Here is a 16,668-nt window from a genome sequence, read left to right as displayed (position 1 = left end):
TAGTTTGTGGTGCTGGTGTTTTCTTCTTCTACCTCCTCACTGAAACCTCAGTGTTTCACAGCGGCTGTGGGAGGGAAAACCTCTGACAGGCAGATTTATAGGACAGACTTCACATTTAACCCCGCGGCAAAACAAAAAAAAAGAAGAAAACAGGAGGAAATTGTTTTGGAGCTGATGTGCTGCTGCCTCAGTCTGCAAGGGACAATAAAAATACCTGCAACTCCGAGGGTGGACACAAAAGACAAGAAGAAGAAGAAGTTCTACATACTGGTTACTACTAATAGATTCTACATATTTATGTGTGAGTTGTGTCCATTCCTTAAGATCCTTAGTTAACCTCCTTCTGGCATGAGCGACCATAGACTGTATGAAACATGAAGTCTCAGAGACGTCACCCGCTGGTTTCTGATGGCTCTAGTTTTGGAGCCCAACATGGCGTCACAATATCAGAAAAATACCGTCTCAAGCTAACTTTCTGTCAACATAGAAACGGGACAAAGAGACCGTCCTTTAGCCTCCAGACAAACGAGACGACGAGCTCCTCGCCTGTCAGTCAGATCAGACACACCCCTAATAATGCATCCCTCTCAGCCATAATAAAATCAAAAGGGTGATTAGTGCGGTTTCTCCTTATCTGTCGCCTCCGCCTCCTCTTTTCTTTTTTACACTAACAGGTTGTGTTGCTCATGTTTTGTTCTCTTGCTGGCTGTTTATATGATTACCAAGCGTTTGGTGCTGATAGGTTCGTTACAGACGTTTAAGAAAATGAACGATTTCCAACTTTATATATTGCACTTCACACATGTGTCTTCTTCACAGCTTTGAAATGTGCTGTTACATGTAAAATATGAAACAAAGAAACAACAGGTGAATAAATCATATCAAACTAATAGGGACTCTCTTAAACCCACTGACCTGTTCTCGCAGCCTCTCCTGGTGACCCATGATGGCCGATGCATGATGGGGGTATTTCTGCTTCAGGTGCTCCAGGAAGGCCTCCCTCTTCTTGTCCATGTCCGACGGCTGCATGGCCAGGATCTCTCGGGAGCCGCGGGCGCCCCCTAACGTGTGTCTCCGAGGGACCGTGCGGCTGCCTTTGGCATCCCCTCTGGAGGGGGGCGTCCCATTTGGGGAGGAGGCCTGTCTGCGGACGGCGTGCTCGGCGTCCTCCGGGGAGGTTACCTTCAGGTTGCTTTTTGTTTGTTCTGAGGGGACAGAGGGGGACACGGAGACGAGGGGTCAGCATGTGCACCGCTGATTGTTTTGACATCAACAACAAGAGCGTGTGTGTGTGTGTGTGTGTGTGTGTGTGTGTAGATGTGTGTGTGTGTGTGTGTGTGTGTGTGTGTGTGTGTGTGTGTGTGTGTGTGTTATTCCTCCATAGTTCATGCAGAGGGCATGTCAGGGTGAGTTCAACCATGTGAGACCTTGTTACTTTGTTAAATGGAATAAAAAAACACTGTTCAATGTGAGGAGGAAACCAAAAAGAGGAAACTGACTTCATATGCAAAAACGATGTTAATATTCCCTCCACAAGCACGCAGAAAATAAACATCGTCTGCTTTGCAGTCGCCCGAGTTGGGTCTCATATTTATTCTGTTTCACATTACAGCGATTTAATGTGACAGGCACAGTGTCGGCGATGAAAACACTGAAGTGAAACAGCTGTTTTTGAGCATCTTGTGTTTTTAAAGAAGAGCCAAAGATAGCCATTAACTCAAAACGCATAAACTTCGTAAAAAGATGTCCAGAGCATCTGTGAGAGCCAGAGCTTTTGCAAAATCATTAATTCAATGAAAAACATCGGGGAGGGGAATGTCTTACTCTATTTTTGATGACTGTGTGAAACAGCTGGGCTCAGCCGGAGACTTCTGAGTCACATATCAAATTCTTTTTTAAGATGTTTGTTTTTGGAATCAAATTGGATAAAAATCAACACGGCCTCCTCATGCACGTCATCATCTTCGTCTCCGTCTTGGATCCATCAGGGGGCACACAGTAATACATTTATAATCCGTCAATCTGAAAGCTACGCTGCAAAAAGAGAAGCAAGGTGAGGAGAAATAAAGGAGAGAAGCAGGAGGAGAGAGCAGCAGAAGAAGCAGTAAAGGGAGCAGATCCTGTGGCTTGTTTTCTGACAGGCAGGTAGAGCTATAATGTGTACCTTTCAGAGGGTAATCAGACAATAAAGGGGCCTCTTACGGCGTTCAGCTCCTCAGTAGTTAAGGAGGATATTTCAAGTGATTTTCCATTATTTGCTGGGTGGCTTAATATGGCTCTGCTTCTTCTTCTTCTTGTTTTTTCTTTGAAAGCTTTGAAAGCTCGCTGAGAGCTACAGATGAAAAGAAAAAAAGGAATTCTCCTGTTTCTCCTCTCAAAGGAGTAGCTTCATATTTAACTAGTGCAACGACTTGGGACGGGGAAGAAAACACACGCTTCGAGGGTAGAAACTGTTTCCTTTCTCTTTCAGTCTGTTTAGTTCAGATGTAACTACGACAACACGCTTAGTGCCCGCATCAGGAAACACAAAAAAGGCAGGTTTCATTTTTGACACTGAATGGTCGTGCGTCATGATCGAGCTCTGTCACCAGCACAATCAGCCCAACAACCCCCCCCACACACACACACACACACACACACACACACACCCCCTGCATGCTCAACTTTAGCACAGCAGTCTCATGTACTTCCAATCCTATTTTTAACTCCCAAACAGTTTCCCCCCACTGCTAACCAAATCACACTCAGCAGACAGAACACAAACCTCCAAAAGGATCTGAAATACATTTTTGCAGTGTGGCATGTCAGGACGCTCGTTACCTTCCCCGAGTGAGCAATCTTTGTCTTCGTCTGCTTTCTCTTCCTCCATTGCACTCCACACACACAAACAGTGGCGGCGACAGAGTGAGGCCGGGTGAGTCGGGTTTGCTTAGAGATTCCAGACGTAGAGACGTTGAGATAGGCCCTGCCCCGCAGCCCCAGGATAGACTTGGAGGGGATTTAGAAAGTCAACTGCATTCCAGGACACAGAGCGACTACAGCCCCCCCCCCCCCCTTTCCTCACCCTGGGGCTAAAGGCTCTGCTGCTAGCATGGAGGGGTCTCTTACCCTGAATGTCAATGTGTGTGAAAAAGACAGAGAGCATGCAGGGAGTTTTGTTAAAGAAGCAACTCTCCTCGCCCTGAGACTAACAGGTGTCAATCAAACTGTCTAAAAAAAAACAAAACACACACATTCTGTTTCTCTATCAGGGACCGTGTCTGCAATCTGTCTCTTGTTTAACCGAGTCCCTGCAGAGAGGCCCGCCGCCGCACGCTCGCTCGCACGCATCCAAATGTGTCATAACCTACTTCTGTTCCCAGCCACATCCCAACTGCTCCGAGCTGCACGCTAATATGTGATCGAGTTATCTGATCAACACGACACACTAAATTTAAAGACAAGCGCCATTCCTGCAGGCACGACGGTGTTGTTTCCAATTAGGAAAGGACGACAGGAGACACAGAGGCTTCTTTGTGTTTGTGGAAAGCAACGCCGTACTGTTTGTCTGACAGTCTGCAAACACACTTTGTCGGCTTCATATACTGTGCAAACATGTCAGTGAGTACACGTCTGTAACGGATATACGTCTGTATATATGAAGGCTGAGAGGAGGGGGGGGGGGGGGTGGATGGATGTACTGAATCCTGCTTTAGATCTTTCTTCCTTTGCAGCTGCTGATGTAAGTGACCTGATCTAAATGTGCAAGGAAAAGGCACAAATTGACATCCCTTAACAGGAAAACGTGAGGGGATCAATGGCCTACTTTGTGGGCCATGTAATTGAAAGTGGTGGTGTGTGTGTGTGTGTGTGTGTGTGTGTGTGTGTGTGGGTGTGTGTGTGTGTGTGTGTGCATGAACAATCACAATGCAGCAGCTGACAGATAATGTCTAACATATGGAGACAAGTCTGATCCCACCCACTTTCAGTCTGCTTTCAGGCCGCTCACTCACATGCTCGGGCACTTAGTCACAACAACAGGCAGACAATCAAGTTATTTGATCAGAACGTGGAACTGAGTTAGCTTAGCTTCACGCTACGATACGATACACTGGAGTGCAATACAGTATGATGCGACAAAATTCAATACGATTCGATATGATATGATACGATGAGCACACTCAACTGTGAACAATTCTACAATTCACTCTGCAGACTCTTTTATCCAAAGCGACGTACATCAGAGAGTAAGAACAACACAAGCAAGGATCTAGAAAAAAGGGAACAATGTCAGTAAGAGCAAACGATCAGCTTTGAATCTGATTGGACACACAGGTGCTGACAGGAAGTGACCAGAGGCAAAGCACAACATTGAGGGCAGTTCTTGAGAGCTCCAATCAGTATAGAAACCATCTTATAAGTCGTCGTTATCAAACAAAAACCATCGTCATTACCATCATCATCATCAATAATATGGAGACCATCATCATTAAGTTAGTAGGTATTCATAAAGAGCTGGGTCTTTAGCTTTTTCTTAAAGGTGCAGAGGGACTCTGCAGATCACATGGAGTTTGGAAGTTCATTCCACCACCGGGGGGCGACAGAGGAGAAGAGTCTAGTCAGAGACTTAGGACCCTGTTGTGACGGTTGGAATAATATTTCAGGTGCACGACCGCAAGAGGACTAAAGTCAGCTCACTAAATGTCCTTCAGAGGACGTTTATCTCGATAGAGCAGCAGCGTAAAGAGCAACAGCGGCACGTGGTCTTCTGCAGCGTGCACACTTCAATGTCCTCTTGGTGACTTCAGTGCTTCACCCATTAAACCGTCTATAAAAGGGAATAACAACTTAAAACAATAGAAACAAGACAATGTAAAGCACATGAGGAAATATTGTAATTTTCCCTTTTACCTCATACTGCTTATCCTCGGCTGTATCCCCACAACGATATGCAATAACCCCCATGAGAACAGGCTGGAGCACGTCGTGTATAACAGCTATAGGAACAGATGGTGCGAGAAACGAGTTATGTAGACTAAATGTTTCATCCTCTTCTGACAGATTTTTTTCTCTTTATGAAAGCTGGAAGCAAAAGACAAACTCCAGATACACGGAGTTCATTTGAAAATGATGCATGGAATAAGCCTAGAGACACGTTTTAAAGAGGTTTAGAGTTTTTAATGCCCAGTCATTTTGAAAACTTACAGCTGAACCTAAATGTTTCATTATGTTTCAGTGGAGATGATGACACATACAGTAAGTGCTAACTTACACCTCTTACCTCCAGCAAGTATTTTTACATTCAGCCTGAATAAAGGCTGTATTTCATTTTTCATTATTTTTAACCAGTAAAAATGTTAAGTTAAATCCTTGATGTATAAATCTCTTCTTATTCTTATTTTTTATATTCTAAGTATTTATGTATCTATTCTTATATTGTTTTATTGTATATATGCTGCTGTAACACCACAATTTACCAGTTTGGGATCATTAAAGTCGTTCTATTCTATCCTTCTATCCATCCATTTTTCTTCTGCTTATCCGAGGCCGAGCCAACCCCAGACTTCCCTCTCTCCCCAGAAACGTTTTCCAGCTCCACCTGTAGGATTCCGATGCGTTCCCAGGCTAGACGGGGTCTATAATCCATCCAGTGGATTCTGGGTTCTACCCCGGTGTCTCCTCCTAGTTTGGCGTGCCAAGAAAACCTCTAAAGGGAGGCGTCCAGGAGGATCCTGATCAGATGCCCAAACCACCTCAACTGACTCAGATCGATACAAAGGAGTAGCAGGCGGCTCTACTCCGAGCTCCCCATGAATGATCGAGCCAAAACGCCCCGCCAGAGGAAGCTCATTTCGGCCGCTTGTATCCGACATCTTATCCTCTCAGACATTGACACAGGAGACACAAAATGTAAAACGCTATCGTGGTTTCTGACTGATGCTTGGGCATTTACATCTCATATTCGACAATAAAATGGACCTAACGAGCGTGTCTTTGGACTGTGGGAGGACGCCGGAGTACCCGGAGGGAACCTGCACAAAGAGACTCCTGTCAGATGGGGAATCGAACCAGGAACCTCCATTGACCGTTCAATTGGTGACTCTAAATTGTCCATAGGTGTGAATGTGAGTGTCTGTCTCTATATGTCAGCTCTGTGATTGACTGGCGACCGGTCCAGGGTGTAACCCCGCCTCTCGCCCAATGACAGCTGGGATCGGCTCCAGACCCCGACGACCCCGAACGGGAAAAGCGGTAAAGATAATGGAAGGATTTGACAACAAAGAGCGTCAAATATTTCTGTTGCATTCAGTGTCCTGACAGTGACACACACTTCATCACGAGCAGGTCAGCTGTTAACAAAAACCTAAACTCATAATTAAAGCAGCTCCACCAACAATTACATCCTGTGGTCCGGACCAACCGGCCTCTCTGCACGCTCACTGTCAGCACTCCGGGGGCCAAAACGTGTCACAAGGGATCTGCAAGTGAATTGTGTCTCACTCCAATAGCTGAAGAATGTGGCTCTCTCTTTCACAGCTGCCAGCGTTGTTGAGTAAACGATGGTCGTCTCGGCTGAAAGACATGAAACACTCGCCCGTGAACACCCAGGGTCTTACAGGAGGAGCAGGGGGGCCTCCCGCTGTGTGTGCAGTTATACTACTGTGGTCGTCACTTATTTATGGAGGAATGTATCCCTGAGCGCACTCCCACTCTCCTCTACTGTTACTGTCCCATAAGTATGCAGTCAGATACAAAGCCCCGCTGTGTGCAATAAAAAGCAGAGCTCACAGGAAGCCGTGCATAATGTGAACACGTAACAGCACTGCTCCAACCGCGGAGCATTTCACAGTATTCTGATGATGTGGAAGTTATCTGCGTCTGGATGTCAGGCGATCTGTTCGAGTGGAACTGAGCAGATCAACAGATGTGATCTTATTTAGAATAAGATAAACATCGAGATCACTGCAATAATATCATTTAAAAAGAGTTTTAAAATGTTGTAAGTCGGCTGAAATAGTAATAATAAAAAAAAATGGGTACTGCAGTCCAGATTCTAAACATTGTAGAGAGCTGGTCGCCTTAAAAGCGCCTACCTTCTCTGGTCCAAACAAATCCAGATCATTCAGGAGCAGAATCTAAAGTTAGAATACTGACTGCTGCATTGTTGTCAGAGAAGCCAGCACTTCAACATAGCATGTTTCCTTAATGTCTGATCATATGGTAAGATACCTTAATCATCTCACTCTCTACACATCTCACTGATTGGACCTTTAAGATGATGCAATCACAAAAACATGTTTGTCAGACACTTTAGCAGGAAATAAACACTGAAATATCTATACAAGTATCTGACAGCCATGAAATTGAGTTATCTTCAAAAATCAATCCTGTTTGCTGTTCTCTGAATTTCATCACCACAAGAGTGACATTTGTGGTTTTTGATTTAATTGTCTTGACACATTTGGATTGTAGAGATTTTCTTATTGCTAATTCGAATGATTAATTTAGAGTTAAAGGAAAGTTAATCCGACCCAAAACCAGAATGATAGCTTGTAAAAAGACATACTGTATCTTCCCATTCCTCTTCATTCTTGCAGCTGAATAAACCTCCGTTTCCCACCAGTCACACTTCTTGTCCTGCTGACCACCACCACCTGATTCCGTGCCCTTCACTCATCACATCACTCTCTTCTTAGCGCTGGCTAATGTGAGAGATTCTGTGAATGTGACCCGCTCAAAGCCAAAAAAGAAAAAGAAGCAGATTTCAACACCAACTTGTCACTCGTTGCTGATCCGACAGATTACCTCTTTCTTTTTTGCATGTGACACCAAAGCTGAAAATGAACACGCAATGCAGTCAGGCCACATTTATCACACACAATCAAATCCTTTCTACCCGTATGCAGGAAATATCTGACTTCCTTTAAGGGTTTTTGTTTCAGTCTTTGCATGTTCAAATCTTAAGGCATGTCAACACTTTTGATTTGTGCACAAAACGATATAAACAGGACAATTGTGAACGTGATTCCTCACAAAGAGACCCCTCATTTTTTTTAAATACGAGGGGTTTCACTCCTGAGTTTAGCCTGAGGCCAGCTGCCAAAGAAAATTGTCCACATATGAAATCCAACATTCAAAGAGACCATTGTGAATGAGCGACCTCAACCCTGAAGTCTTTTCCTCCAATAGGCTGTGAATGATTGCCGCTTTCTTTCGATTCTTTTGGTTTATTGTTCAAGTTTCAGGTCAGAATTGAATCATTTCAGCAAAACCAGAGGCCGTTAGGATCCTTTTAAAGTCCAGACAATAACAAGTTCAGTCAAAGTTTTTAGATCACTCAGACATTTTTCTTGCATTACCTAAAAAATTCAAACTCTTAGGCCACTATTGTCCCAATGATGTAACTTCCAGCTATGTGTGTTTCATGTGTGCAGATAATTCAACAAATTCCACAAAGATCATTTCTGTGCAATAATCCATCCACAGTTTAAAGGTCACATGATGCAGAATCCACTTCACCATGTTCCTCTAACTCTAACATGTGTCTCTAGTCCGTCTACAAACCCCCCAATGATGAGAAAAGTCCATCCTCTCCGTCTTTTACCCTGCTTCACTTTTCAGAAAATGTGTGCTCAAACAGGCCGTTTGGAGATTTTCCCTTCATGACATCACAAAGGGCAGTAGCCCCTCCCCCAGGTGGGTGACACTCCCACAGCTAGGTGTTTGTTCTGCCCTCTGAGTCTGCCTTCTCACCGTAAACAATAGGACATGGAGCGAGGAAGCACCGAGTACACCCAAGCCCTTCCAGAGAGGGGGCGTGGTCAGACACAGCTCATTTACATATTTAAAGGTACAGACACAGAAACAGCCTGTTCTGAGCAGGGCTGAAATGGATTTAGAACAAGAAACTATATTCATATTATAACCCAAAGCTCACAATGAATCCACCACGAGCAAGGAATGGAAACAGTAGAAAGAAAAACTTCCTTCCACAGGACAGTAACCTTGAGGACAATGGTGGACGGCAGGAGCAGCCAGTTTCCTTCTTTATCTCTTTCTTTTGCTTCTTCTTCACTATCTCTCTGTCTCTCTTTTTCCCCCAATCTATTCTCACCTAATGAGGCATCTCCCTGCAGCCATGTCACTGTTAATGACCGTGGGTCTCCACCCTGTTAGCTCGGACCACCACAGCATCTGTCTCAGCTCAGACTTTGCAGACACCCGGAGCTCTGCGGTACACACACACACACACACACACACACACCACACACACACACTGATTGCAACGTTCCTTTCAATTAAGATGCATGTGTGTATCAGCGGTAAGTACAGTATGAACGTGTGTGTGTGTGTGTGTGTGTGTGTGTGTGTGTGGGTAGATGGATCCTCAGGCCTGTCCAGACTCTCCGCTCGGGGTGAAACCTTATAAACAGAGAGTGCTGCCAACCTGACAGGCAGCCTGCCAAAAAGATATGAGTTACAGACATGTGGTCTGCCGTGTGAGAGTGTGTGTGTGTGTGTGTGTGTGTTTGTGTGTGTGTTTGTGTGTGTGTGTGTGTGTGTGTGTGTGTTTGTGTGTTTGTGTGTGTGTTTGTGTGTGTGTGTGTGTGTGTGTGTGTGTGTGTGTGTGTTTGTGTGTTTGTGTGTGTGTTTGTGTGTGTGTGTGTGTGTGTGTGTTTGTGTGTGTGTTTGTGTGTGTGTGTGTTTGTGTGTTTGTGTGTGTGTTTGTGTGTGTGTGTGAGTGTCAGCGCTGGGAATAGAAGCAGCGTCGGGGGGTGAGCGGATGTGATATCAAAACAGCTATGAAGCAGCAGATCAGAGCATAGCATTGCAAAACAAAAAGGTTAAATAGTGCATGTTTAGACTCTGTAGCTGCACTCGATGAAGTGTGGCAAATTGATTTCACTGCTGCTTTACCTCCGAGTGCGATTGCTTATTCTGAACGCGTTCGGCTTGTAGATCTTTAACTCAAGTGAAAAAGTAAATCCCCCTCCTGCTGAGCAATCTTAGACTTCGATAAAGTTTAACAGAGTCCTGAGACTGTCCCACTGTTCTGCGGTACTTAAAATCCTGGTTTCAAATCACTATAAGCTTCTCTTCTGATCGATGGTTATTCTCTCTTTCTATCTCTCCCCCCCTCTGAAAAACAAAGCAAACAAAGCAAAGAGGAGCTGAGAGAGGCGGCCTGTTAGTCCTGAGACTCCCCTCTAAAGACAGCCTGCGGACAACTCAAACAAACAGCTCTGTTTATTGGCTGTCTCCACTCATCAGCACAAACACGGCGTCTCTGTCTGCTGCCCCTGCCGTACAGATATCAGCACCCGATCAATCCCCCAGCAGCACATCACCTCCTCCTCTCTCGCCCTCCTCTACTAAACAAGTTGTTGCTCCTTTTTGAGATGCACTGCATTTATATCCCACCAGGGGGTGCTGTTGTTGAACATGCTCCGGGCGTGTTGTGCAATGATCAGGGAGGTTAATATAGAGCGTGGGAGTGAGAGTGTGAAAGAGAAAATAAAAAAAAGTTACTTTGTGTGCTTCTTTAATCTCTAACGAGGAAACCAGCTTCAGAATATTCCCCTCGTCGTTTATTAACCGAGACACTAAGTGCTGCTTAATGAACCGGGTGTGTTTGTTAGTGTGTCTCTGTGTGCAATTATGTGTGTGTGTGTGTGCGTGTATGCACAAAAAGTGCACATGTGTTTGCCAGTAAACCCCAGCAGTGTGTACACTTCATTAACCCTCGGCCAGAGTAGGTGTGAGTTAGCCTCTATAGCCACCGGCTCAGATGTTTGCCCCGCTCCCGTGACGACCATGTCTTCTCAGAAACAGCGACGGCTGGAGGTGTCCTTGGGGGGGGGGGGGGGGGGGTGTTGAGAAAAGCTGCAGATTCACCCAGAAGACACAGAGGAAGAGTATGCATCCTCTTTTTTTCCCCTGCTGAAGATAAACTTTAAAGATGTAATCAGTAGCTTGTTCTTAAAAAGTAAAAATATAAAACTTCTCCTGAAGTAAATCTGCTCCATCGTCCCTTCTGTGTCTGCAGAGACGCTGTCCTCTGACTGGATTTTTTTTGCTTTGTTTTGGCTGACTCTGGAGCTGGTGTGTTTCCTCCAGCCAATGACAGCACAGCAGGTGAATTTAGGGGTGGATACAATTCAGTGATTGGACCGGGGAACATGACGGACGTGGACGATGTAGCGGCAAAGAAGAGAAAATATATAATCACCAAGTGGATAAAGCTCGTTCTAAAACGAGGGTGAACCTTGTGTTGTCTTTTACCCGTGGACGTGGAGTCGGTCTACTTCCTGTTGGACAGGCAGGTGAAAAACACCTGCTGATAGCTTGTGCTAGCGTGTGTTAGCTTGCAGTGTAGCTACAAGCAGTAAACGTACACACTACATCCTGCAGTGAGGAGGGGAGGGGGGGCCACGTTTGAAAGTTGTGTTTCAAAGCTGTAACCAACATTTCTACTGAGTCCACCTTTAGAATCTCCTGACGAGATCCTTTAAACAAATTGTGGTTAAGTAACAACACTTCCTCTTCCAAGTGCTGCTTCCTGTCTGCAGAAGAAACTAGCGACTTGAGCAAGAATGGAGTTTGAGTTGAGGGAAAAAACTGTTAAAATCTGCATTATGGTGATGAACTCAACATGCAGCCGGAGCCTGAAGAGTAGCCAGTGGACAACTGGAGACCAGAAACAGAAACTGGAATTTTCAGACACCTAACATCTTGTTCCTCATCTACAGATTATATTCATATACAGAACTATTTTAGAGAGTAAAAAATAACAAAATCAGACATTTTACAAGTGACTGGAATACCTTTTGATTTATTTGATTTACCTTCACTGAAGGTGAAAAGGATGAAATATATAAACATATAAACCCGTCTACAACTTCTCAGCATTCACCTTCATGCAGGATTTATCTGTTATAGCTCCATGGGCGTAATATTTTATTCTTTAAAGGCTAAATGATCCTCGGAGTCTGTTCATGTATGACATCATGATGATAACTGCACTGTGGACATCAGTTCTGCACAGAGACTTCTGCTGCAGAGCGTCCATCTGCCTTGCATGATGCTGCCCAGTATTGCAACAGGAACTGCAAAAATTAAATACAAAATCTCAGTCTTCTTCCAAACTGTTGATAACACATGTTCTTATCTGTTTGACAAGTCTTACTCGGTGATAAAATGATGTCGTATAGGACACGTCTGAAAACAGATGACCATGCAGATGAAACTGCAGCAAAATGAAAAGGCGACTTCAGTGCAGCAGCAGCGGGTTAACTACGCGTTCAGCCTGCACATGGCTTCCATTTAAATATGTCTTTGAATATGCGTGCTCTCTCTCTCTGCAAGTTTATTAAAAAGTGATTGCGCTGCAATTGACTCTCTTCATAACGATAAGCAGCTTACAGCCCCCGACTTTTTTCGCAGCCAGTCAATCATGTGTTCACTCGCTCTCCCCCCTCTGCTCTGAGCTCCTCTTCCTCTTTGCATGCTAGCACAGCGTGCTAACTTCTCGCTTATTACTACCTCACAATTTAGGAATGCAGGAAAGATGAAATCAGATATCACCATCAGCAGTTGTCTAACAGTTAATTCATTGATGACATCAGGCTTTAAAACGAGGATGTATGATTTTAAAATGTAGCACTCAAACACTTAAAAACTTCACATCTGCCTGACAGAGAGCAGACGGAGACGAGTTGCTCCACTCAGCTTTTGGAGAGGTGATAAGTGATGCAGGTGGTGGAGTGATGTGAAATGGGCCCCTTCGAGTAGAGGGGGGGTGGGGGTTGGGGGTGCTGAACACTAGTGCCTCTGTCCTGGTTCCTAATCTGTGAAATATATGTGCTGCCCGCCTGCATGTAGATGTGTGGGTCAGCTTTGAGGCTCTCTTTGCAGGAGAAAGGAGCTGGGAGGTTTGTGAATGTTGGACAGCTCGGTCTGACCCGCTCAGAGTGAGGAATGAGAAATCTCTAATGCAGAAAGTATGAAAGTATGCATTAGGTGTGACAGTGCAGGCCAAGTGCACTCTGCCCCCCCTTAAGGCTCGATGTAAAAACTGAGAATGTTAACAGTTTGAGGTCAAGTAAAATTCACTGAAAAAACAAGTTTGCATAAATCTTAAGAGGAGATTTGAATCACAAGAATTCAGGTGATCAACCTAAAGGGGGGAGTGAGAGAAGAAAGAACACTGGCGGTATTATGTTGCGGTTGCAAGCGACGTAAATGCTGCAGCTTTCCCACGGGAGGAGAGGTGGAAAAGTGAGTGCCTGCAAAGTCGAATAGTTTCACCGCAGTAGGGCCGTAATGGGCAGCCAGGCGGGGGGGGGGGGGGGGGGGGGATCAGGTCACAGGGTGTGTGTGTGGATGGCAGAGGGGGTTTGTGGTGGGTACAGTTTTAACTGCACAAGTAATGCCAGTGATTGATTACACTCTGTGTATGAAACAGCAACCGGGCGTCATATTGTCCCTGCTGTTATTGGCCTCTGTGCTGAAATCTAACAGGCTGAATTATAAAGATTTAAGAGGGGATGCAACACGCTGCGGCCCCCTTATTACAGAGACATCACAACTTTAAAGCTGCTCTCATCTATATTTTAATGTAAACAATGGATCAAGGTGACAACAGGTAATGGAAAAGAGGTCACCTGTAGTGACATTAGACTTCTGCTCCTCTCAGGTGAAGCTGGCTACACACCAGACGGTTTTAAAATCTTAACCGATGATGAGGACATAAGGACAGTTTTAATCGGTGTTTAACATTTTAATGCTCTGAACGCACACACTAGACGACTCAGCCAGACCAAGAGACCCCACACCTGCAGTTTGTAGTAACCATTTCACAGAAACAAGATCAGAAACCTGCGTGACTTGAGAAGAAAAACAAATATGGAGGACTCTCGGTGTGTGTCCTGCTGTGACTTCTGTTTTGCAGCAAATAAAAAAAAAGAGAGAAACAATACGGATGAGATCCTGACTGAGAAGATGAATCATGTGCGGCTGTTATTTAATTTGCAGGGCCAGTTGAGGGTGAGGTTTGTGACGCTTCCTAGTCCGATCGCTCTCATTGGCTACTGTATATTGTCATTAGAGAGTCGTATAGCGGACTCTCTGCCCCCCCTCCTGTCTGTCAGGGATGGTCTCCCGCTGTGAGGTGCATGTGTGAACAACCAGATCAGGAGAATCTCCGGAGCAATCCTCCTGAAATGATCTACATATTTTCAGGAGTGCAGATGTGAAAACAGCTTGAGTCATTAAATAAAGCTAGTCATTGTCAGCATGACATGAAAGTATTGTCAGCTGGGAATTGAGTGCGTCTCATTATTGGAGGACGTGGTCTTGCTGGTCGTGAATAGAGCTATGTCGTCGTCCCCCCCCCCATAATGAACATCTACCTGCCTATTCATGCTCGCTTTCTCTAAATGACTTCTGGACAGTAAATCTTAAATCCCGTAAACTGAGCACTGAGGTCACAAGTTGCATTTTAAAGGCTTGTTTAGCATGTAGCGCTCTGGTCTCTGGGTTGTGCAAAGTGCTGCAAAAAGAAAATATATAAGAGTGTTTTAATGCAAGTGCCAGAGTGGATGCAAAGAGTCCTGCAGGCATGACCTCCCCCGGCCTGAAACAGACATTTAGCACAGCTCCTTATCAACAAGGGTTAAGAAGAAACTGCTCAAGTGAACGGATGGACTTGAGCACACAGAAGTTCCTTTTTGTGTTTTGATATTTACATAAGTCGGCTGACACTTTGTATGTGGCCGAGGTAGGAACAGGTCTGAATAATATTTGTTTAAAAATAACCTCAAGCACAAAAAAAAAAAGCACAAACGCACGACACAAAGGCTCCACGACAAAGACGCTATTACAGCCACCAGGTGCTGAACAGACTCTACTGGCCAGGAAGTCTCTGATTGGTTATTAATGACATCATCCCCAAGGGGCCGGCCTCCCTCCCCAGCTCCCACAATGTCATCAGAGCTGAAGCATCTCAGTGATGTAATGCAGGGTGGACCATGACAGACACTCCTAACTGAAGCAGCCTCTTTTTTTTCCTTTCTCATGCCTTCCTCTCTTTTTATCCTGCGAGCTGTTTCGTCTCTCCTCCCTGCTTCTCCACCCTTTTCTTTCCCCGCTCATCAGCTTTCACACCTGTTTATTAGCAGATTTTTTTTTTTTAGTTAAGCCCAGAGCGATTAAAAGAGCTTTTGAATGAATCCTGGAAAGACAACGACAAATGACAGAAGGAGAGAGCAGTTACATTTCCTTAATCCTGTCTGTGTCCCGCAGCTGCAATAAAAAAAACAGAGCAGAGATCAGGCCCATGAGGTGTGAGTAAGGATGTGAAAATGCAGCTTTGCATTACGTCATTTAGCGGTAGGTTTATGAATAAAGAGCAAAAAGCACCATTTCATACAACTGGATATGCAAAAACTTAGCATGTGTGATGTCAAAGCCGACCCTGAAAGTGGCTCCGGAAACCCAACGACGTCCCATGTGTTACGTCAGCTTGATCCCATCTGATTGATTTTGGACCATTTCATCTTTCTGGCTTCGCTTTTACATCTGTTTTTTAATCACAATTTGTGAGAGAGGTTGTTTGTGTTTGTGTGTGTGTGTGTGTGTGTGTGTGTGTGTGTGTGTGTGTGTGTGTGTGTGTACATATGTGTCCTGGGCAAGCATCCAGAGCTCAAGCGGATTAGAGAGGGGACTCTGGCCTGATCAAAAGCAGCACAGAATCCAGCTTACTGAGACATACTGTGTGACACATTACCCCAATGGAGATGATACTGTAAAATGTGTACATGCTGTGAACACACAGAACCGACATCTGCAGTGCAGCAAAAGGCCCTTTAAAAAAAAAAAAAAAAAAAAGGGAACCATTTCAGAAATCTTGTGTGTCCTTCACATCCTTTAGAAAAAAAATGGAAAAAATCAGAGAAGAGACACTCAAAGTAAGAGCAATCATCTCACGAGAAGAGTGCAGCTGCTCCATAGAAAGAAGACTCTGGAAGACGACCAACACAGACAGATTTTTACCCTCGGTGGGACAGATGCGAGTTTTGTTGCACAAATTGGAGCCCAGCCCAGCAGAGTGAAGCCAAACTCAAAACTACTGAGGGTCTAAATGCCCGGCTAGTTCTCACTCTAAATGGTTTCCATATTAAAGTCCGGCTTGTGATGACCCCGCTTGAAGCATCATATCTTGGAGAATATTGTCCTCTATGTGTGTCTGCAGAGTTCTCTAATGTGAAAACCTAGACTCATTAAAGTCTTTCTATGTGATTTTTCACACTTAAATGTAGAAATCAAATATATCCTCTGAAAATAACTGTGAGTCATGACTGTCTACAATGGGTGTAACACCCGAGTCCCACTGTCTGTGATGTTTTCAGAGTTTTCAAAGTCCTATCTTCAGTTTGTTTACATCGCCAGGACGGCCGGCTGACTCCTCCCCTCGTGTATAAAAGTTGTTTAATTGAGGGACTAGAGAAAAGAAGAATAACATACTGTACTCACTGCTTAACTGTGTTTCTAGATCACGCTCATTTCAGGTAAATTTACATGCAGTGTGAAGATACGAGCATAATAAAGATCGCTAGCATTAGCATGCTAACACAACAATGCAGCGCGAGTTGTTTTGGTTTCATGCTGGTGCTCAAGGGCGACATCTGC

The 16,668-nt window shown here is 44.7% G+C and overlaps 2 protein-coding genes across 11 annotated transcripts in view; one reads left to right on the top strand and one right to left on the bottom strand.

The window, feature by feature from the left end:
* Positions 1–16,668, top strand: part of ackr4b (atypical chemokine receptor 4b) — a 393,880-nt gene that overhangs the window by 83,700 nt on the left and 293,512 nt on the right. The window lies entirely within an intron of this gene.
* Positions 1–16,668, bottom strand: part of si:ch211-285f17.1 (sickle tail protein homolog) — a 120,205-nt gene that overhangs the window by 45,512 nt on the left and 58,025 nt on the right. For 7 of the 9 annotated variants that reach the window (XM_061065051.1, XM_061065055.1, XM_061065052.1 and 4 more), the window contains exon 2: positions 916–1,205. In XM_061065051.1, coding sequence (XP_060921034.1) covers positions 916–1,205 — 290 coding nt within the window. Of the gene's footprint in view, positions 1–915; positions 1,206–2,764; positions 2,781–2,820; positions 2,976–16,668 lie in introns of those variants that run through there. The other 2 variants (XM_061065053.1, XM_061065058.1) reach the window with 2 other exon arrangements.

Source organism: Labrus mixtus, chromosome 19 (assembly GCF_963584025.1).
Source record: "Labrus mixtus chromosome 19, fLabMix1.1, whole genome shotgun sequence".
Lineage (NCBI taxonomy): Eukaryota > Metazoa > Chordata > Actinopteri > Labriformes > Labridae > Labrus > Labrus mixtus.
Note: the sequence above shows the minus strand (reverse complement) of the source record. Positions and strands in the feature narration are given on the sequence as shown.